Raw genomic sequence first — 23259 nt, 5'->3', positions numbered from 1 at the left:
GAAGACAGTATACACATAGGCGACAAGCTGTGCCAATTGACTATAACTCCTAATATCTCATTGATTCTTTATATCTAAATTCTAGTTCTGTGCTTCTGAATTGTGTTAAATTAACATTTGTCATTTTATAATCTGGTCACCTTCCTTTCTACACGATAGAGAACTAGCTCCTGGGCCTGGTGGTCCAGACCTTCCTAAGGACAAGGCAGCACAGGTGAAGCTCATTAGAGCCCTTTCTATAGAAGACTGCAGGGTCACACCGGATGGCTGACCCCTCCAGGGGTCGCTCCAGGGCCTGCTGGTCAGGCCGGTGCACTGACTGCACTGCTCTGCGGACAAGCGTGTTCCTGGGTGCCTTCCCCATTGTCACGGGGTGGGGCACATCAGCTGACGCTCGTCCTTGCTTTTCTCTGTGTGTGAAGCACGTTTCCAATTAAGAAAAAGAAGCTAAAAATAATGCTCATATTTTTGTGCCAGATGCAGTTAGCGACCACAGTCTACCATTAAGTTGAAGCGTAAGCGAGCTCTCCCAATGGAGAATGAGGTTACTAAGGACCAGCAGCTGCACTTGGATTTGCCTCTGAAATTCTTGGAATCCATTTTCTACTCGCTTGGAAGCAAAGTCGTGCACTGACTTGAATCTACGCTGACAGATGATCAGATGGAGGTGGGTAGTAATTGGTACTTCGTGCCTTGCTAACATTATTTTAAGTGCTGTTTGTATTTGGAAGTGCAACCTTCTGTCAGGGCCTGAGGAACAAATTACTAACGTGTTGGTTCTTCTCTGAAAGGCCCACCCCCAGGCGATGGGCCCGGCTGCTGCTGGGAGCGGCTCGGCGCATCCTAGAGTCCCAGAGCTCAGCTGTGTCGAGTGAGTGGGTGGCCAGGATTTTGCTAGATTACAACGAAGAGGACCGTCTATCAAAAGTAAGGGTACCAAAACAAGTGCCAAACATAGCACAGCCCATTTACGTCTCACCTCCTATGAAAGATGGCTGTCCTGACTAGTTCCTATGTGTGACCTGGAGGCGGCGGGGCTGGCCTGTGGGGCTGCTTGGTCCTTTTAAATGCTGAGCCATCTAAAGCCAGTGCTTAGTTACCATCAGATGTCCTGGGTGCTCGAGGCCAGAGCACAGTCTGCTTGGTTATCATCAGATGTTCGGGGTGCTGGAGGCCAGCGCACAGTCTGCTTGGTTATCATCAGATGTTCGGGGTGCTGCAGACCACAGCACAGTCTGCTTGGTTATCATCAGATGTCATGGGTGCTCGAGGCCAGCGCACAGTCTGCTTGCTTATCATCAGATGTCCGGGGTGCTGAAGGCCAGCGCACAGTCTGCTTGGTTATCATCAGATATTCGGGGTGCTGAAGGCCAGCGCACAGTCTGCTTGGTTATCATCAGATATTCGGGGTGCTGCAGGCCAGCGCACAGTCTGCTTGGTTATCATCAGATGTCCTGGGTGCTGCAAGCCAACACACAGTCTGCTTGGTTATCATCAGATGTTCGGGGTGCTGCAGACCAGCGCACAGTCTGCTTGGTTATCATCAGATGTCGTGGGTGCTGCAAGCCAACACACAGTCTGCTTGGTTATCATCAGATGTTCGGGGTGCTGCAGGCCAGCGCACAGTCTGCCGCCCCCTCCCCCCTCCCATGGAGAGGCCCCGGGCTCGGCTGGCCCTGCTCACCGGGCCTCCCGGGGATGGTAGCGCAGCCCGTGGGCGCCCTCGGAATCGTAGCTGTCGTGGTAGGGCAGGTGGACCCACTCGGGCGCGTAGGTGGCCGTGCTGTACACGAAGCACCGCAGGCTGTCGCCGGGGCGCGCGCCGCCCTCCCACTCGAGCACGTGCACGCGCACCGCCGTGCGCTGGTACATGTCCGGGCAGCCCTCGAAGTCGTCCAGGAAGCGCAGCATCTTCTCGTCCACCTCGTAGATCTCACCCGCCACGCAGCGGCCCCGGCCCGGCAGCTGGAGCAGCCTGGGGATGTTGTACTCGCCTGCGATCACCAAGGGGTAGGGCTCGGCTGTGCGGCCGTGGCCCCGGAACACCGCCGAGCCGTGCGCCCTGTCCAGCATGACTCTGTGGTTGGGCTGGCCTCGCTTCAGGGTGCCGTACACGAAGACGTGGGCCATCCGCCTGCAGGGTGGAGGAGAGAGTAAGCGGGCGCAGCCCGGGAAGGGCCGAGCCTCTTCCGCTAGGCGTCGGGGCTGCGCCTCAGCTTCTACTCTGGCTACGGACTGTGGACTGGAGCAGGACAACCAGCAGACTGGACCAGCCCCATCCAGAGCGGTCCAGCCCCATCCAGAGCGGTCCAGCCCCATCCAGAGCGCTCCAGCTCTGATCAGACCAGCCCAGCCCCATCTAGACTGGACCAGCCCTAACCAGACTGGACCAGCCTCTACCAGACTGGACCAACCCCAGCCAGATTGATTTGTGGACACCACAGAAATGCACACAAGCCATCATTGGCTTGGAGGCAGTAGGCCAGACCTGAAGTTTACCAAATGCGGAGTCTGGAGAAAGGGACAAGTCCCCGGACTATGAAAGGCTGAGCTGGGAGAGCAGCCGGAGGAGAGCACTTACCTAGCATGGCAAGCTCCTGGGCTCAGCCCCAGCACAAAAGAAATAGAAATCTGTCATGTATTTGCAGATGGTGCTTTGAGACAGGACTCGCGTTGCCCTGGCTGGCCTTGAGCTCCTGGGTTCAATGAGCCTTCTGGGCAGCTGGGGCTGCAGGTGTATCACTGCACCTCACCTTTTACTTATGGCTGAGGCCTGCAGAGCCATGCTCACAGTGACGTGACGTCTGTCTGCTTGGGCAGGAACAGGGAGCAGGCCAGAGCCCCGGCCTCCATGCCAAGCTCTGAGTGCTTCCTAGAACTCACTTCAGATGGCCGACCCGGTCTCAGAGGCCAGCCCTTTAATAAAGCCCTGCCTGGAGTTTTTAAGGGACAGGATGTCCTTGCTCAACTTCCCACTGAGGCCTTACCTGGCACATCATGCCACCCTCTCTTCTTTATATCCGGAAAGGACCTATCCTGGGGAAGCAGCTTGAAGGCCAGGGGACACCTTGCTTCCCAAGACACAGAAGCCTGGGCAAGCTGCCGCTCCTGCAGCCCACCTGACCCTTCGTGGTGGGCCGGAGGGCGAGGGAGATGCCAGCCACCCTGCTGGCCACCCGCTGGGGAGCAGGTGCTCAGAGAACGCAGTTGTCAGGAGGGGCGGCCTGGCTTGGGAACTCACCATGCAGACAGTCCAATTTCTTAGGCAGTTTGTTTTCAACTTTTTAAAAAGGTCTTGGAAATCTGCACCACAAATATCATAGTGGGAGAAGCAAAAGAAAGGGGGAGGGGCAAACATCCTTGAAGTGTACTGTATACGTGGCCAAAAAGATCATAATAAGTTCCAGACCAACCTGGGGGACACAGACCCAGCACCAAAACACAAAGGACATAATGAAACTCATTTCACAAAGTACTGTGGGAAAGATCTTAAAAGGTGTGATAAGAAAGAGTAATCGGGGGGTAAATGGATCCAAGTATACAAACATGGCAGGTGCCAGTGGCTCACACCTGTAATCCTAGCTACTCAGGAGATTGAGATCTGAGAATCGAGGTTCAAAGCCAGCCCAGGCTGAAAGTCTGTGAACAGACTCTTTTTTTCCAATTAACCAGCAGAAAACTATGGAAGTGGTGCTATGGCTCAAGTGGTAGAGCGCTCGCCTTGAGTTGAAGAGCTCAGGGACAGCGCCCAGGCCCAGAGTTCAAGTTCTACGACTGATAAAAAAAAAAATACACACAAGGAACTATCACACCACCCCCACCCCCGCTGAACAGTTGATATATATACTAAGAAAAATGTGGAAAAATTAGGAGTAAGCAAGTCCACAGAGGAAAGAATCACCTGTCTACAAGAGACGATCCAGGTTTCAGCACTACATTTTTATTCTGGTCCTGACTGTTGCTGAGCAAACTTTAAGGATAGGCCCCCTGCCGAGTCCAGCCTTTGCTCTTGGGGTCTTCTCGTGATGATGCTTCAGGGCTGTTCACTGTGACCCCAACAGCGACCTTATGAAAGCCACTTCTAGTGGAAGTAAATATTTACTGCCACAGATCGTTACATAACAACGCGATAATGACAAGTGACTCAGTAATGCTCGGGAACACTGAAAAGAGGGGCTTCGCCCAGCCCTGCCTGGCTTCCACGGGCCTCTGCCCAGTGCTGTTTGGTGCCAGCCCAAGGCATACTTGCTGGAGGCAGGCCTTGGAGCTGGGACTGTGGGCATGCTCTGGGCACTGGCTCAGAGGCAGGCTGCTGGCCTAGCAAAGCCAGGCCCTGAGTCCGTCCCAGCACAGAGGCTCAGGAGGATAAAACTTGCTTCTGAGGAAGCTTGTAAATCGCTTTACAGGAGAAATGAAACCTTTCCACACCCCAGAGGCAACACTTAAAAGCCTTTTGACAGGTACACTTGATGTTTCCACATTGCTTGTGGAAATGCAACTTCTATCATTTGACTGCTACTTTTTGAGTTTTATTTATATATTATTTTTTGGTAGGTTGTGGGGTTTGAATTCAGTGCCTGGGCTCGGTCCCTGAGCTTTTTTGCTCAAAGCTAATGCTTTACCACTTCGAGCCATAGCACTACGTCTGGATTTCTGGTGATCAACTGGACTTTCCTGCCCAGGCTAGCTTTGAACCATGATCCTCAGATCTCAGCCTCCTGAGTGCCTAAAATAATAGGCGTGAGCCACCAACATCCAGCTTTTTAAAATTATGTCTTGCCTTCCTGTTTCAAAAACACATGGGAGTAATGGTTTAAAGGAGACATCAGAACTAATTTTCCTGTTGAAATCTTGGCTTTAACACTTGATATTAACAGTGTGACTTCAAGCAAATCATTTCACCTCCCTGTGCCACAGCTTCATCAGCTGCAAAATGAAGGGATCATAGCAGCTTCCTCCGAGGACCACAGCCATGGCAGAGTGAGGTCCCACCTGGAACGGCCCTCCAGAGCCGTCACCCTGCATAGGACCTTCCTTCTGTCCTGGCCACACTTGCCCATTTCTGGACAAACGTTCAGCGTCAGCAGTAGCGCTATGTAAAACCACTCTCAGCTGACCGAGGCACTGCTTGTGTTTCCTCTCTCAGCATCGGTACGTTTTTCTTGGAATACAGTTGTGCCACGTTTGTTTTGCTTGGGCAGTTTGGGTAGCAGTAGCCTCGCCTTGCCTTTTCTGGGTGCAATTGGAACCCGTGGCTCTGAGCCACGCTTGCTGTCCTCAAGCTGTCTAGGCTGGAGCTCATCCCCTTTTGGGGCCCCTCTCCCCCATTTGCAGACACTTCTCTCCTGCCCAGGTTAACTGTGGCACGTGAAGGGTCTGGGGTGCATGTTAGCATCCCGGCATGCTTGCCCTGTCTTCCGCTTTCCCAGCTCTGCTGTGGCCTGGGCTTTGTCTCAGCAGGTGCTTGTCTCTCAGCCCTTCATTCCTACCACCTGTTCTGAAAGCTTCCGATGATAGGACCTCAAGTGGTTTGTCTTTTTTATTCATGTTGCTGGAATTTCAACCAGAAACTCTTGATCACAGGTTCTGGAATTTCTTCCTTCCTCCCTCCTCTTTTTTTTGGGGGGGGGGGAGAGGGGGAGGGTCAGGCCTGGGCACTGTCGCTGAGCTTTAGTGCTCAAGGTTATTGCTCTACCTCTTTGAGCTACAGTGCCACTTCCAACTTTTTGGTGGTTATTTGGAGATAAGAGCTTCTGGGACTTTTCCTGCCCAGGCTGGCTTTGGACTGCGAACCTTAGATCTCAGCCTCCTGAATAGCTAGGCTTACAGCCACTGGCACCCTCCGCTCCTCTTTGTGGATATGACGTTTGGTGGTGGACATCTGGAGCCCCTCTCCCTCCCCCGAGGCTCTTCTCTCCGTCATTCCTGTTCTCTCTGTTGCCTTCATCTTTCAATTCTGTGCATTTAAAACATTCCTTTGCCCTTCTAGCATCTTTCCCACTGTTTTTAGCCTATTGTTCTTCCACAGCTGTCCTGTCTTTAAAGTTTCTTCTCTTTATTGGCCCTTTCCTCTAACTTCCCGTCTTCTTTGTGTTGGGATCAGTTTCTTGAAGACATTTCCTTCTCACGTCTGGCCTTTCTTCCTAAAAACCGACGCGCTTCTGAACACTGAAGTGGGGGAGGGGGGCAGGGAGCTTAGGATGGCTGTCCCTGGGGACAGGTTGGGGTGACTCCAGCCAGTCTGGGTTTGCAGAGTTTATTTCCATTCCCATTTCCAGGATGCTGCTCACAGACACCCTCGGCTGGGCCTGTGCTCCCAATACCAAGGCAATGACTGAAACAGCCGGGAGGAGGGTGGGGAGGAAGGTGGGGAAGAGAGGGACTCGCTTTTCCTGCCACTGGGACAGAGAGAAAGGGGAAGAGGAGGCAGCAACTATTTGGAAGGAAAGGGGTTTAAGGCAGCACAGGGCACTGTGTAGGCCATGTGCCGGGACACCCTGCTCTGTGACCTGTCCCCGACTCCTGAAGTAAAGTATTATGGGAGACAGAGACCAGTGGCTAGAAGCGTTCTTGAAAGCATAGAATAAGCCAGGCCTGGTGGAGCATACCTGCAATCTTAGTGCTCAGGAGGCTGAGGCAGGAGGATCATGAGTTCTCATAGTGGGACCTTGTTTCAAAAAAACCGACATTAAAAGCAAATTGCTTTTAGCCAGGACAGAATGGGGGGGTGCTGTTCTTAAATTGGAGGTGATGAAGATGAAGATGATGAGGAGGAGGAGGAGGAGGAAGAGGAAGAAGAAAAAGATGCTACCAGGGCTGAGAACCTGCCTGATGCAAAGAGGTGCTAGTGGGCAAGTATGAAGTTTAGACTGAGTGCTGCGAAATGCCCTGTGTTCACAAATGTACATAGCACAAAGGCTCTATCTCCCGTGAAGGAAGGGAGAGAGGGAGAGGTCAGGAGGGAAGGAGGGAGGGAAGAAGGAAGGAAGGAAGCTTCACCCAAGAGTGGACAAGGTCTCCGAAGAAGGCAGGGTCCCAAGGCAGCACTGCAGCTTTGGACCACCATGGCCTTGGTCACAGCACCACGGAGCACCCCCAGCTTGCACCAATCTGATCGATGGTTGGTGGCTTCCCATTCTCAGCAGTGTGAACAGGGTTGCAGTGACCAGGGGGCACACAGAGGTGAGATCCTGCTCTGTTCCTTCGCTGTTCATACCCACAGGTAGGATTGCTAGATCATCTGGAAACTGATTTTGTTCCTCTTGGTTCCCTCTGGCCGCTGAGTACGTTGCGTTCTCGGCAGCAGTGCCCAGGGGTTTGATCCCTGCCATCCTTGCCAGGGCTGCCGTTGCGGCACACAGCCATCATGATGGGCGTGAGGCTGTATTTCGCTGTATTTTTGATTTGCATTTCCCTGATGATTAATGAGTTCTTTGCTATGTTGAAGTAATTTCCTTTTAATCCTTGTCTGAGTGTATTTTTTTTTTTTTTATCATGAGACAGTGTTGAATTTTCTTAAGTGCTTTTTTCTATATCAGTTGGGATGGTTGTGTGCTTTCTCACCATTCTGTTAATGTGGTGTGCTGCATTGTAAAACTGATTTTGGTCTGTTGACCCATCCTTGCTCTCCAGGAATAAATACCTCATCATCAAGACTGGTCATACCGTGGATCTGCGTGTCAGTCTTGCTCAGGGATGTAGGCTGTGGTAGTCTTTAGGTCCTTGTCTGCCTTTGATATGAATGAGTATGAGAGTGTTTATTCCCTTCCATTTCTTTAGAATGATTTCAGGAAGACTGGTGTCCATTTGTTCAGTCTTTGGGAGAATTCACCAGGGAGGCTGTCCTCTAGTCCTCCCCTCCCCACAGTACTTTTTGATCTTTTTATTTCATGATTTGGCTATGCTAAGTTGTGTAATATCTGTCTTTTCATTTAGGTGAGCCATTGTCACACACACACATACACACACTTGTTTATACTATTTTCCTATAATCGTGTGTGTGTGTGTGTGTGTGTGTGTGTGTGTGTGTGTGTGTGTGTGTATGCTTACCCTCAGGCTCTAACTCAGGGATGGGCACTGTCTCTCAGCATTTGTGCTCAAGGCTAGCATTCTGTCACATAAACCACAGCTTCACTTCCATCCTTTGAGTGGTTTATTGGAGTCTCACACTTTCCTGGTTGACCTCATGCTATGATCCTCAGATCTCAGCCTCCTGAGTAGCTAAAGATTGCCAGCACCCAGCTATAATCCTTTTTATTTCCAAAATTCTAATGTTTCCTCTGTAATTTCAAGCTTAATTGTTCCAGACATCTGTTTTATTTTGCTTTATAAAAAGCAAAACTGATTTTGGTTGTTTTTCAAATAATCAACTAAAAAAATAAGGTGGGCCAGGAACTGTAGGGCTCATGTGTATAATCTTAGCTACCCAAGACAAGATTGGGAGGACCACAGTTTAAGAAGTCTGAGCAGAAAAGTTTACAATACTCCTTCTCAACCAAGGGCTAGATGTACGGACAAACACATCTTGTCCTAGATACATTAGGAAGTCTGACACAAATGGGTCAAAACTCAGGCATTCTTCTGGGCAGGAAACAAAACCCTATCTTAGAAATACCCAGTATAAAAAAGACCAGAAATGTGGCTGAGCAAGCACCTGCCTAGCCAGTGAAAACCTGACTTCAACCAGTGCTACCAAAAAATAAAAAGACTGAATGATATTTTAATTTTGGTTGTAACCATAAGATAGCCGTCATCTATTTACCTCTCTATCTCTCTATCTATATATATTGGGGGCAGTACAGGGTTTGGATTCAGGGCCATGAGCTTGTTAAGCTCCTGTTCTACCTCCGGAGAGTCTATGATTGTAGCCATGAGCCACTAGCGCTCTCTCTCTCTCTCTCCCCCCTCTGTATGTATATATATATCTACATATATATGTAGATATATGTAGATATATATATATATGTAGATAGATAGATAGATAGATAATAGATATTTCTATGACACAACTGTGGTCAGAGTCTTGGATAAAAATGCAAGTTTGGATTAATAAGGAAGGGATGGAAAAGCTATTGGAGAGCCATTTGGGCTTTTCCAGAGCAGAACAGAGACTGCTATTTAACTGTAGCTAACATGATGTCTCCAGACAGCCACACATGGAAGGATGTGTGTTCTGCTGGACCAGACATAGCCGTGCAGGCGGGCAGACAGCCCGCGTGCACTGGGGTAGAATGAGACGCTGGGACCCAGTCCTGCCTCTTCCTCGCTGCAGCTGTAGATCTGCAGGAATCGTGTTGAAGCCTTAGAGCTTCTGTTTTCTTCTTCTCAAAACTGGGTTCAGCTGGGCGCCGGTGGCTCTTGCCTGTCATCCTAGCTACTCAGGAGCCTGAGATCTGAGGATTGTAGTTCACAGCCAGCCTGGGCAGGAAAGTCTGTGAGACTCTCAGCTGACCACCAGAAAACCGGAAGTGGCACTGTGGCTCAAAGTGGTTAGAGCACTAGCCTTGAGCAAAAGACGATGCCCAGGCACTGAGTTCAAGTTCCACAGCCGACAAAAACAAAACAAAACAAAAACAAAAAACTCCCTGGGTTCATCATATTTCCTCATGACCTGATTTCTGCAGACTGCTGGCCAAGTACCCTTTCTGTGGCCCAACGTGAATTCCTAAGTGGCGTAAAGGGTTCATTCCAACTCTGTTGTAAGTTAGCAATTTTCTGTACAATGGGATAGCTCATTTCTATAAGGGTGAAAGAAACTAACTTATTATAAGAAAGTTCAGCAGGTGCGTCCTTTATGTTATAAAATAAGTTAGTGAACACTATTTATGCAATAGATAGAGTTTGGCCTGGCTGGTTACTGCCATAGGAAAACCATTGTTACCTTTTCGGATTGTGTTTTGAGTGACACACACGGGTCCTTCAGGAAGCAACCTGTCCCTGTGGAGATCAAGAAAGATCAGAGTTAAGCACTGAAACAAGCAATTAATTCCCATTAGAGGATTAAGGCACTCGGGTTCACTTTGAATCAGACAGGCAAGTTGGGAGTAAAGTGGTGTACAACCAAGAGGTTACTTGTCAAAGTGAATAAATTAGAGAACCAAAGCCCAGCACATGAGAGGCTGGGCAGGCACGTGACATGGCCAGGAAACTGGGCTGTCACGTGGCTGGGGCTGAATGGTCCTTCCCTTTGCTTGGCAACCCAGAAAGGATAGTGTATGCCGCTAGCTGCTGTCCTGACTCTCACAGACACTTCCAACTGAAATGGGTCTGAGAGCATATGCCAGCCTCCGTGGATGGATTCCCCAAAACCCCCATGCAGAAGTATCAGCCTGGGCTTCGGAGGATTTTAGCCCCTTCCAAGTGGATTAAGATCTCCACAGTGACATCACAGACATTCCAGGATGGGCGGGGTTCTGCCCCTGGGCTAACCCTGGAGTGTCCTCTCTGCACAGGAATTTAAGAGCCCAAAGTGGAACCTTTGTCCCGAATCCAGGCTGGCCAGGAACCACGTGGATACCCAGGGCTCAGGCTGGAGGTGGAATCAGCTCCCAAAGTCTTGGTTCAGCAAGATCTGCCGAGCTTAACATTGTCAATATTTACAGAAACAAAACCACTGGTAGAAAGGTCCATCCGGCCCAGCGTTGCCTACCCTACTCAGGCCTGCTCCGTCCCCACTGTGAGAGTTCACCGTGCAGGCAGATGGCCAGTGTGATCACGAGTCATTTGCACCTCTGTCACATTTGTCCTGCTTAATTTCTCTGTAGCCACCTGGTGGCAAGAGCAATAAAGGCAGGAGTTAAGAATTTACTAAAATAGTTTAATATGCCTACTCCATACTTGGACGCACACGTATGAGGGGAACCATTGAGAAAAAGACTTGACTCTTCCTGTGTTCATTTGCAAAAGGATTTTCAGGGAACATCACCCTCTATCATAAAATAAGTATTTGCTGTTTGTATTAAAATTGATGACATAAGAAACGTCATGTGATAAATCAAGCCCGACTCATGCGCTTGCCGGGTGCCAAAGTGCAGATAGTGGTGGGGGAAGACAGAGGTGGGTGTAGGAGGCTGAATGTCGGCGGCAGGAGGTCGGGGCCGCTGGAGTCAGCTCTGCCACTCACCACCGGAGGGAGGGAGAAGTGATTTCCTGGTCCATAGACAGCCTGGCTGCCAGCAGTCTCTGCCTCCCTTGGCTCCCCTCAGGCCCTGTCTGTGTCTGAGTTAGCTGCAGCGGCGCCTCATCCCTGCTCTGAGCTGAGAACTGATCCCAGCTCAGTCCACCGTGTCCCAGCAGAACACACGATGCCACATGCCATCCTGGCCCTTGACCGCCACCCCGTGCTGCCCAGAGCCACCCCACCCCCACCCCATCTTCCCTCCGGGCTTCTGAGAGTGTTACTCATTCATCCTTCAGAAGTTCCTTAGACCAGTAGGAAGCAGGTGAACAAACAAGATTCTGGGAATTCTAAACGTGGGCCTGGCTTGCAGCAGGCACGGGGTCGCCGCTGCCCACCGGCGCGCAGGCCGGGCCGCGGCTGCATCCTGTGGGGGCTTTGATGCTCTCACTCAGCCTGCTCGTCCCTTTACAGCAAGTGGGGGCTTCCTGCCGAGTGGCCAGCCCCCCCGGAAAGAGGACAGCCAAATGCCTGCCTTCCCTTGGTGGCCAGGCGCCTTTGAAATCAGAGCGAGCATTGCCAGCCATGCAAGATGGGGAACAGAATGCTTTCCAGCCCAGAGCCCCAGCAGCGGGGCTGGGGTTCCACTCTGACCCGCAGGCCTCCAGTGTGGCCAGTGCATCTTCCTGCACGCACACTTGCACGGGCCAAGCACAAGCCAAGCCTTCTACTCACCCGGGGCCCCGTCCAGGCTTGCTGTCCTCTAAGCAGCCATGTCCGACACTGGGCGAAGACACACAGCAAATGATTTGCCTTTCAGAATACTTTTCCAGGCCTGTTGAACTCAGGCTTGGCGCTTGCTCAACATACGTAGGCTGTGCCTGGAGCAGTCTCCCAGGTCAGGCTAGGGAGAGCCAAGAATCGGAGTCTTGTCCTAACCTGCCCTCAGCTTGGGAGAGCAGGGCCAGAGTCAGGTCTGCTGCTGGTGGGTGGATCACAGCGTACCTGGTGTGCCCCGGGGCGCTGGGCAGGCAGAAGTGGAGCACACCCGAGGTCACTGAGCCTTTTCTTATCTCCAGTTTTCTACAGTGTGATTTTTTGGGGGGGGGGCACTTTGGAAACAACATTGTACATAGGCGTACTGTTTGCAAGCTCTTGTTCTTCAGGGACATTTGAAGGTTATACAGTTTTTGTGTGTTTTGTGTTCTTAGGTGAGAAGTATTTAAGAACACCAAGTTAAGCCATGCACTGGTGGCTCATGCCTGTAATCCTAGCTACTCAGGAGGCTGAGATCTGAGGATCACGGTTCAAAGCCCGCCCAGGCAGGAAAGTCCATGATACTCTTATCTCCAATAAACTACTAGGAAACTGGAAGTGGTGCTGTGGCTCAAGCAGTAGAGCGCTTGCCTTGAGCTGAAGAGCGCAGGGACAGCGCTCACGACTGACAAAAAGAAAAAAAAAAAACAAGTTAAATATATTAACATATTGCACAAAGCCGGTATCTTCTCCTGTAGGAGGCTTGGCAACAAACTACAACGGAAAGATGAGTCTCTACACCTATTTGAACTCTCAGACAACTACGCTAGAAGGCAGAATTACTCACAGTGGAAAGGTGATGTGCAGGTGAGGCCTGTCCTCTCTCTGCTCAGCAGTGCGCCCATCCAGTTGCTTTGAGAGGTGTGAGTCTTCTAGAAAGAGCAGAAGACAGATGGCCTAGACCGTGGAAGTCAAAGCCAAGTTCCTGATCAAGGGGCCTGGGGAAGGAGGTCGCCTGCCCTGCCTGTCAGCGCAAACGAGGCCACAAGCAAACTATAGCTACCTGGACGGAGCCGACACAGGATGGTGAATGAGCGAGCTTTAAAAGATGATGGCATCCAAACACAACTGTGAGACTTAGGCCAGAGAAGGAATGTGAAGCACGACTTGGAAAGCCACGTCACATGGTCCTACCTGCTAGTCCAGTGCCTGCGAACCAGCACCACGTCATCCTAACCTGCCACTTAGCACTGCCAGCCCCGGGCTCGAAGGCCCTCTGCCAGAACCAGGAAACAGGAGCTAGAGGGAACAGTAAGCAAAGGGCCCCATTCATCTGGTCCCTGTGCCAACTGTAGCCAGCCGGTGAGAAAAATGCCAACTCCCTTTCCAGTGGCTTTGAAACCAGGATTCAGTTCTCCAGGAGCCATGGAAGACTGATCTGCAGAATCACTTTTCACTCAGAATATTAGTAAAAAGTCAAGCTTTCAGTCCTCTGAAAAGACACTGGTTACAGAAGTAGCCAGGAAACCTTGAGATGTTAATTACCCTCCCCCCCCTCACGCATCCTATTTTTAAAGCTTAAAAAAAAAAAACTTTAAAAAAAAAGGGCACTAAACTCAACTCAAAATTAAGCCTGATGGTTTTTTTTTTTTTGACTAATTACGGTTCCCAAAGCGTTCAAATCCTCTCAGTGCTTGTATAATTACCCCAAGTTAAATTCAATTAAAACAGCCCAGTGATAAGCTAAAACTGAATCACGGTAAGAGTGGGTGGGGGAGGAAATTAAAGGTGTATTAAACACGCTTTAAAATATTTCGTAGATCTACTTACATCTGGGTGAGGCCACACCCCACAGCTGGCCACTGTTGGCTGGAGGCAGCCCGAATTCTGAGCCCAAAACTTTCAGAAAATAGTACAGAGCCAGACTGACCAGGGCTCAGGAAAGAGGCACACTGATGTGAATCTCACTCTATCATACGCTGCCCCACTACACACACACACACACACACACACACACACACAGAGGCATACACAGGCATACACACCTCCCACTTTCTGAAGCTCCATCCCAGCTGGGGGAGGAGTTTGGGGCACACGCTCAGGTCTGTCCTTTAGATGACAACTTTCTGGATTCTCTAGTGCTGGCAGGGGGCCCCAGGACCCCCAAATGTCACCACAAAGCACATTTTGGTTTGCATTTGGCTTTTACAAAGCCCTTACAGGCCAATGCCTAGTCTGTTCCTGGGACACACAATCTCTGGGTAAAACGAGCTGCGTGCCCCCCTCCCCCGGGGGGGGGGCGCTGGTAACCAAGGGGTTTTACAGAGACTTGTCCTAAACAACAAGAGCTTCCTTGGGGCTCTGGGATCGAACCTGGGGTCTTCCGCTGGACTGCTGAGCTGCACTCCAGACACAAGCTTTGGTGTTCATGACTGATTTTTATTTTAAAAGATCATACTTTCAATCGGGATAAAGGAAAGCCTGTGTGTTTATTGAGCCATTTTCTTCATTGGGGCACGGGGTGAGTTTGGCATTTAGTATTTTGGGGGGATCTGCAGGATTCTGTCATTTCCCTCGCTCAATGCTAATTTTGTGATGGTTACACAGACGTGTAAGCAGGAAGGAGGCGGCCTGGGGGCCGGGGCTGGTGCTCAGGACGTCTTGCTTGGGTCGTTCGTTCTCCACAGAGGGGCCAACGCCCACTTCTGTCAGTGGGGCCCTGAGGAGCACTGGAGGAGGAGTCAGGCGCCTGGTCTGGTCGCTGGCACACGCCGCCTGCTGGACACACAGGTGCTTCCTGTTTGCAAGCATCCTCGCTCCGATGACCGCTGGCCGGCTCCACGTAATTTCTCTTTGTTTCCCGGACCCCGGGCCGAGAGTTGTGGTTTTCGGTTTGTCTTGTCCTGTTTCGGGGTCCTGGCTCACAGTGGAGCGGCTGTGCACCAGCTGAGGCCGGGCGAGACCCAGGCGGCTCCCCACTCCTCCGTGGCCACCCCGGGAGCACCGTCCTCCCCCACGCGGGTAAGTGATGCTGTGCCCGGCCTGTCGGCTTGCTTTGTGCCGTGCTAGGGTTTGCTAAGTGGACACCCCACCCCCGAGGGACCCCGCCCAGCCCAGGATGTCACCCCTGCAGAGTAGATTACAAAAGTGACTGCTTCCTCCTCCTGCTGCTGCTGCTTCTCCCTCCTCCTCCACTACTTTTTTTTTTTTTTTTTTTTGCCAGTCATGGGGCCTGAACTCTGGGCCTGGGCGCTGTCCCTCAGCTCTTCAGCCCAAGGTTAGCGCTCTACCACTTGAGTCACAGTGCCACTTCTGGCTTTTTCTGTTTATGTGGTGCTGAGGAATCGAACCCAGGGCCTCATGCATGCAAGGCAAGTGCTCTACCACTGAGCCACCTTCCCAGCCCGTCCTCCACTTCTTTTAATTCTTCTTCCTCCTCTTCTTCTTTTCCTCCTCCTCCTCCTCCTCCTCCTCCTCCTCCTCCTCCTCCTCCTCCTCCTCCTCCTCCTCCTCCTCCTCCTCCTCCTCTTCTTCTTCTTCTTCTTCTTCTTCTTCTTCTTCCTCTTCTTCCTCTTCTTCTTCCTCCTCCTCCTCTTCTTCTTCCTCCTCCTTCTCCTCTTCCTCGTCCTCCTCCCCTACCCTCCTCCTTCTTCATGTCTGTCGTGGGGCCTGAACTCTGGGCCTGGGCGCTGTCCCTCAGCTCTTCAGCTCAAGGCGAGCCGCCTTCCAGCCACTTCTGCTTCCTTTAGGCGGTTGGAGACGGGAGTGTCGGGGAGGCCTGTCTCCGGCTGGACGCCTCCCATGGCTGCCCCGTGTTAGAGCTGGATCTGTAGCCATTGTCTACCCTGGCGCCACCCCCAGAAGTGAGAGACTTTGAACTGTGCAGTGGAGGCCAAATGTCCTGCAAGCAGCAGGCCTCACCTCCGCCCGGGGACCCATCTCCAGCCGCACACCGTCCGCGTAGCGAAGGCAGGTGGTGTAGACACGCGCCGGGATTCAAGGTCAACCGAGGCGCAGATGCGAAGCGCATAAGAAACTGGAACGCATGACATTTTCCACTTCCAGCAGCCGGGTCAGCGGCTGCACGGGACACAGGGCGGCGGAGGGGCCAGAGTCGGGCGGAAGGGCGGAGGTGGCGGGAGGGGGAGGGGAGGGGAGGTGGGGGGATGGGGAGGTGGCGGGGGGGGGGAGAGGGGGAGGGGAGGTGGCGGGGGCGGGGGGGGGGGAAGACGTCCGGCCTTTCCTGCCAGGGCAGCCATGAGGCACACCCCACCACACTCGGGTTTAAATGGCCAGGTTTTGCTTTCGGTCTCTGTGCGTGTCCCAGGGGCGGCCTGTCAGCCCTCCCTCCTCCCCCTGGGCCCGGCACCTGGGAGGTCTCCACCCCTGACCGCGCCAAGACGTGGCTCCACCGCCCATGGACGGGCGGCCTTCCATCCCGGCGCACTGCCGGTCCCTGCCACCAGGGGGCAGCGGCCGGCCTCCCTCCCGACTCACTGCCGGTCCCGGCCACCAGGAGGCAGCGGCCGGCCTCCCTCCCGACTCACTGCCGGTCCCGGCCACCAGGGGGCAGCGGCCAGCCTCCCTCCCGGCGCACCACCAGTCCCCGCCACCAGGGGGCAGTAGGCACATTGGTCTGTTGCTCTAAAGTACATGGGCTAGAGGCCTCAGCCCCCCAATATATACGCACGTAGTACGTCATTAAAATAATGTCAGCGAGCTACGTGGATGGAAGAACCATAAGTACATTTTTATATCTTTTCTGTCTGTCTGAGAGTGGGACTCAGACTCTTTATCGGATGCATTTGCTCCACCACCTGGTGCTCTACCACCTAAGCCACACCTCTAGACACCATACATAAGTTTTTTATTTTTTTACGGTCGTGGGGCTTGAACTCTGGGTCTGGGCGCTGTCCTTGCACTCTTCAGCTCAAGACCAATGTGCTACTGTTTGAGTCACAGCGCCACTTCCGGTTTTTATAGTGGTTTATTGGAGATAAGAGTCTCTGGACTTTCCTGCCCGGGCTGGCTTTGAATCACGATCCTCAGATCTCAGCCTCCTGAGTACATGGATTACAGGCATGAGACACCGGCACCCGACTAAGTTTTTAAACAAAACATGGGACTTGGGTCCCACGAAGGTAATTTGTTCACCCATCCTTCACTATGACAGAATTTTCCACCGACCCAAGTTGACATAACAAACCATAGCATAGTTTTAAACCCAAAGGACTTGGCTCTGAAATCCAATCCACTTTTTTAACCCTTTACAACACATCTACTGGCTGCCACTTCAAACCACAACCTCAAAAGTCCATCTGGCAAACTGTCCTCCATATTCTTTCATCAGCTCAGGTTTCAGGTTTGGTTCCCCCCGCCCCCCCTTCTCATGTTCCTATATCAGAAAGGACAGGTCTAACCCTCCATCAACCTTTCAGAAGCAAAAGAGTCTCCACATAAGAGGTCAGGTAGAGGTTGCTCCCTTTCTCTGCACACTCTTCAAGGTAGATGACGGAAACTTGCCCTCACTCCATTTTGTTTTTCTTTTCTTTTTTAAATATGACATTACCAACACAACACACCAGCAGCAGCAGCAGCAGAGAGGTAAGGCTTGGACTACAATGACCTCATGAGTTTAGAAAAAGACAATATGAAGTGCTGACAAAGATGTGGAGCAACTGGAACACTCACGCATCACTGGTGGGGACAGAGCAGGAGCACTGCCCTGGGATGTGACTTACAAAACAAAGCCCAGTAACGTCAGAACAGTAAGCATACACTGAACATACCCGCAGCTGAACTCCGAGGCTCTGCCCAGGAAACAACTTCTTCACATAAAAACCTACATATGGCTGGGCACTGGTGTAATCCTAGCTATTCATGAGGGTGAGATCTGAGAATTGAGGTTCAAAGCCAGCACTGGAAGTGAATCTGTGGTTCAAAGTTGTAGAGCACTAGTCGAGCAAAAGAGCTCAGGGACGGTGAACAGGCCCTGAGTTCAAGTCCCACCACCACCACCACCACCAACAAAAAAACCTAGATACAAATGTTTTAGTACCTGTATTCATAATCAGTAGAAACTATGGGAGTATGGGATTCTGTTGTACACAGTATGTCCCAATGTGAGTGGACAACAGAGCAGGTGTCCAGCCAGCTGCAATAAGCAATGGTGCACACAGATGATCTCAAAGGATTCTGTATCTGAGTTGTAGAAATCAGTCTTAAAGGCTCCGTGCTGTATAATTGCATTTATTTTATTTACTTATTTTCATTTTTTTAAATGGGTCATGGGGCTTGAACTCTGGGCCTGGGCGCTGGCCCTGTGTTCTCCAACCCAAGGTTAGTGCTCTACCATTTGAGCCACAGTGCCACTTCTGGTTTTCTGAGTGGTTTAAAGGAGATAAGAGTTTCATGGCTTTCCTTCCGTGCTGGCTTTGAACTGTGATCCTCAGATCTCAGCCTCCTGAGTAGCTAGGATTACAGGTTTGAGCCACCAGTGCCCAGCTATAATTGCATTTATATGACACTGGATATGGCAAACTTTGAAGGTTCTTGGTGGGGACAGGGTGTGAATTCCCTACCTTCAATTGGAAAGAGACAATTGCAAACGCCCCTGTTTAGATTCTGAGTCACACGAGCCAACAGTCACAGGTAGTGCACCCTCGAGCAATCCTAGTGTGAGCTGAGTGTTTAGAAAACATTGAGGCATGATTGCTGGTCACATTAGGTGACAATCATAGGACAGCCATACAAGAAACTGTGTTTCAGTTATTTAGAGGTGAACAGTTACACTGTCTAGAATAAACTGGTTACATAAAGACAAAGATGCATCAATGAGATCATGAAATACATTTGACAGATATATGGAAGCTTACTGTTCTGTGTTCTGCTAGGTTTGCAGAAACTCTCCCTAGTGAAAAAGAAACCTCGGAACCTCGGTGAGGGGAGGCCGCTATGGGAGGCCGCGCTGCCTGGCACTTCTCTGCACCCTGGCGCAGCCCCAGCACACCTGCTGCTGGTTACCTTGCCTCGGTGTTCCTCGAGGAATACCACCATTCCCTTTCCGTCCATAGAATTCTCTCTGCTTCTGCCCGCGTGCGCCTGTGTTCACCCCCATAGAATTCTCTCTGCTTCTGCCCGCTGCGCCCGTGTTCACCCCCACGCAGAGGCGCACTGCCTCCTCCTCCGTCCGTCCTGCCGTGCCCCTTGCACACCTGCCACTCGCAGAGCGTGCAAACCCATAGCCTTCTCCCTGGGTCTTTTCTGTGAATCCTCTTGGGGTGAGGGAGTGTACCCACAGCTCACGCACAGGCACAGGGGCTCCAGGGGCAGCCGCTCCCATCTTTTAAGGATGCCTTGTCTGGAGCAGTTTTGCTGAAAAAACAGAGAGGCCTGACTCAAGAGAAAATTCTAGCCCAATGCTGGTGGCTTCCATGCTTGTAATCCTAGCTACTCAAGGAGGCTGAGATCTGAACACAGACCAAGGCTGGAAGCCAGCCCAGGCAGAAGTCTGTGAGACTCTTATCTCTGACTAACCTGCAACACACATACACACACCAACCATCACAAACACCAAACAAACAAACACGCCGGAAGTGGAAGTTGGGCTCAAGTGGTAGTGCCAGCTTTGAGTGGAAAAAGCCAAGCGAGAGCACGAGGTGCGGGGCTGAAGCTCCGGTTCTGGGACAAAAAAAAAGAATTCTGTTACCAAAATGCTGGGTGTCTAGACTGAGCTCCTCCCCAGGCCACGACGGACAGACAGCCCTCCCCACGGTCAGGACAGTCCTTCTCACGGTCAGACAGTCCTCCCCAGGCCATGACGGACAGTCCTCCCCACGGTCAGACAGTCCTCCCCACGGTCGGGACAGTCCTCCCCACGGACAGTCCTCCCCACAGTCAGAGAGTCCTCCCCACGGTCAGACAGTCCTCCCCACGGTCAGTCCTTCCCATGGTCAGAGAGTCCTTCCCACGGTCGGGACAGCGAGGGCCCGGTTCCTAACCAGCAAAAATAGCTCCAGACAGAACTGCACCGTGGAGCAGTGACGCTCACTGCAAGCCCCGTGCTTTCTGCTTCCGTTATTGGGGTTCGGGCTCAGGGCCTTCACCCCCAGACCTCACACGAGCTTTCGGGGGCAAAGTGCTCTGGTGGAGGCCTTTCTGGATATTATTCTGGGCGCAGACCCCTGCGGGCGGGGGTCCCGAGGGAGCGCGCTGGCGGGGGGGGGCACGCTGGCGGGGGGCACGCTGGCGGGGGGGCACGCTGGCGGGGGGGCACGCTGGCGGGGGGGCACGCTGGCGCGCTGGCGGGGGGCGCGCTGGCGGGGGGGGCGCGCTGGCGGGGGGGGGGCGCTGGCGGGGGGGGCGCGCTGGCGGGGGGGCGCGCTGGCACGCTGGCGGGGGGCGCGCTGGCGGGGGGGGCGCGCTGGCGGGGGGGGGCGCTGGCGGGGGGGCGCGCTGGCGGGGGGGCGCGCTGGCGGGGGGGGCGCGCTGGCGGGGGGGGCACGCTGGCGGGGGGCGCGCTGGCGGGGGGCGCACTGGCGGGGGGGCGCGCTGGCGGGGGGGCACGCTGGTGGGGGGGCACGCTGGCACGCTGGCGGGGGGGGCACGCTGGCGCGCTGGCGGGGGGGGGCGCGCTGGCGGGGGGGGCGCGCTGGCGGGGGGGGCGCGCTGGCGGGGGGGCGCGCTGGCGGGGGGGGCGCGCTGGCGGGGGGGGCGCGCTGGCGGGGGGGCGCGCTGGCGGGGGGGGCGCGCTGGCGGGGGGGCACGCTGGCGGGGGGGGCACGCTGGCGGGGGGGGCGCGCTGGCGGGGGGGCACGCTGGCGGGGGGGGGCGCTGGCGGGGGTGGCGCGCTGGCTGGGGGGCGCGCTGGCAGGGGGCGCGCTGGCGGGGGGGGGGCGCTGGCAGGGGGCGCGCTGGCGGGGGGGGGGCGCGCTGGCGGGGGGCACGCTGGCGGGGGGGGCGCGCTGGCAGGGGGCGCGCTGGCGGGGGGGGCGCGCTGGCGGGGGGGGCGCGCTGGCGGGGGGGGGCACGCTGGCAGGGGGGCGCGCTGGCGGGGGGGCACGCTGGCAGGGGGGCGCGCTGGCGGGGGGGCACGCTGGTGGGGTCGCGCGCTGGCGGGGGGGGGCGCTGGCGGGGTCGCGCGCTGGCTGGGGGGAGGCGCTGGCAGGGTCGCGCGCTGGCGGGGGGGCGCTGGCGGGGGGGCACGCTGGCAGGGGGGCGCGCTGGCGGGGGGGCACGCTGGCGGGGGGGGGCGCGCTGGCGGGGGGGCGCGCTGGCGGGGGGCGCGCTGGCGGGGGGGGCGCGCTGGCGGGAGGGGCGCGCTGGCGGGGGGGCGCTGGCGGGGTCGCGCGCTGGCGGGGGGGCGCTGGCGGGGTCGCGCGCTGGCGGGGGGCGCGCTGGAGGGGTCGCGCGCTGGCGGGGGGGCGCGCTGGAGGGGTCGCGCGCTGGCGGGGGGGGCGCGCTGGCGGGGTCGCGCGCTGGCGGGGTGGCGCGCTGGCGGGGGGGGGCGCTGGCGGGGTCGCGCGCTGGCGGGGGGGGGCGCTGGCGGGGTCGCGCGCTGGCTGGGGGGAGGCGCTGGCAGGGTCGCGCGCTGGCGGGGGGGCGCTGGCGGGGGGCGCGCTGGCGGGGTCGCGCGCTGGCGGGGTCGCGCGCTGGCGGGGGGGGAGGCGCTGGCGGGGGCGCGCTGGCGGGGGGGCGCGCTGGCGGGGGGTGGCGCTGGCGGGGGGGTGGCGCGCTGGCGGGGGGGGGGCGCTGGCGGGGTCGCGCGCTGGCGGGGGGGGGCGCTGGCGGGGGGGGGGGCGCTGGCGGGGGAGGGCGCTGGCCGGGGTCGCGCTGGCGGGGGGGGGGGGGCGCGCTGGCGGGGTCGCGCGCTGGCCGGGGTCGCGCGCTGGCGGGGGGGGGGGCGCGCTGGCGGGGGCGCGCGGGACGGCCACGTCATGGCGGCCAGCCCAGCCGATCCAGATACACCTGGGTTTTGAACGCGTGATGTCCTCCTGGGGTGCTTGGCCCAGAAATGACCTCCAAACTACAAGGGCCGCGCCGCTCCAGACTGGGCTCCGTGCCGAGCACCCGAGGCCGGCGCGCCGCGGACCCCGCGCGGGGCCGGGCCTGGCGGGCCGCAGCTCCCCCGCCGCCGCCGCGGTGCACGGGCGACCGCTCAGCACAGCGCGGGTCCGGGGCGGGCGGGGGCCCCGGCCGGCCTCCGCGGCCGCCTCCGGATCCCCGCGCCCCCGGCGGCTCCGCCCACCGCCGCGGCCGCCGGCGCGTCTTTCCAGGGCCGGCGCGCTCCCGCGGCGCGCGCTCCCGCGGCGGACGCGTGCCCCTGACCAAAGGGGGCCGGAGGGGCGCGCGCGGAGGCTCCATCGCCGCCCAAGCTCGGCCCGCAGCCCAACACCGACGCGCACCGCCCGCTCCGGACCCGCTGCCCCGGCCGTCCCCTCACCTGCAACCCGCGGGTGCCGCCGGGGCCGGCCACGTGATTCCTGGAGGAGCCGCTCTGCCCAGCTGGGCGCCTGGCGCCCCAGGCGGTCCTCGGCCGCCCCCGGCGGCGCCCCCTGCAGGCGGGACGCAGCGTCGGGTGCCTCAGGCGCTACAACACAACGGCGCCGCCTGCAGGCGGGGTGCGACATTGCAACCGCCGTCATGGCCCCCCCCCCCGCCCCTCCTACAGGTAGGACATGGAACAGCAAACCCAAAGGTGACCCTTGCAGGTCAGTTGCGGCACTACAGTAAACAGCGTCTCCTGTAGGCCACATGGGTTACTACAGCCTGAGGGCACCCTCCCCCCCTCCCCGCAGGTAGGGCACTAACAGCAGCCCCTGCGCCCCCTGCAGGCGGAGTGAGACACTGCACACCCCGCAGTGACACGCCCTGCCTGTCACCCCCTGCATGCGATGCGTGGCATTGCAGCCCGAAGGCGACCCCTGTGGGCGAGACGTGACATGGCAGCGCGATGGCGCCTCGGTGGGGCCGTGGCTCCGGTCCCATCCCGCCAGCGACCCGGTGCACACGCACCACCCGCACGGTCACCCGCGCAGACGCGAACAGCACCCACCCCACAGTCTGATCTCCCCACCCCGCCCAGCAGACAACTCGGCCCAGCGCCAGGACCGATCCTGAGCCCCGGGGCCGATTGCGAACCCCAAGAAGCGGAGGCATGAGAGCCCAAGACGCAGGGTCCTCTAGAGACTCCGTCATTTGGGGGAGGAGGACAGGACATGTGACGTTGGGGGCTGGATTTGAACCCTGATCCAAACTGACCAAGTAGGCTTGAGCCACCTGTTTGTCGCTTGAGTTTTACCTTCTAAATGCCTGGTAATGAAAAGAAAGCAAAGGTAAAAAGAGAAAGCTCCAATGCCAGTGTCGCGCAGACCCCTCTGTCTGTCTGT

At 55.8% G+C, this 23259-nt stretch overlaps 1 protein-coding gene across 6 annotated transcripts; it reads right to left on the bottom strand.

Annotated features, from left to right (window-relative positions):
* Positions 1-68: 68 nt before the first annotated feature.
* On the bottom strand, positions 69-22356 carry Ggact (gamma-glutamylamine cyclotransferase). Of its 6 annotated transcripts, none has more exons than XM_070002673.1 (4): positions 22314-22356; positions 12720-12804; positions 9881-9936; positions 69-2134 (listed from the first exon to the last, which is right to left on the bottom strand). In XM_070002673.1, the coding sequence occupies exon 4, from the start codon at positions 2128-2130 to the stop codon at positions 1681-1683; it is 450 nt and encodes a 149-aa protein (XP_069858774.1). In that variant the 5' UTR covers positions 2131-2134; positions 9881-9936; positions 12720-12804; positions 22314-22356; the 3' UTR covers positions 69-1680. The 6 variants fall into 6 exon arrangements, with proteins under 6 accessions (XP_069858774.1, XP_069858776.1, XP_069858775.1 ...); XM_070002675.1 differs by lacking the exon at positions 22314-22356 and adding an exon at positions 15794-16068; XM_070002674.1 differs by lacking the exon at positions 22314-22356 and adding an exon at positions 12936-15289.
* Positions 22357-23259: the final 903 nt, after the last annotated feature.

The sequence above is a fragment of the Dipodomys merriami genome, unplaced genomic scaffold (assembly GCF_024711535.1).
Source record: "Dipodomys merriami isolate MVZ:Mamm:240054 unplaced genomic scaffold, mDipMer1.0.p SCAF_6, whole genome shotgun sequence".
NCBI lineage: Eukaryota > Metazoa > Chordata > Mammalia > Rodentia > Heteromyidae > Dipodomys > Dipodomys merriami.
Note: the sequence above shows the minus strand (reverse complement) of the source record. Positions and strands in the feature narration are given on the sequence as shown.

Excerpts from the sequence above, each read along its gene's own strand:
- Ggact (XM_070002673.1), bottom strand. The coding sequence starts at position 2,130 with ATGGCCCACGTCTTCGTGTACGGCACCCTGAAGCGAGGCCAGCCCAAC.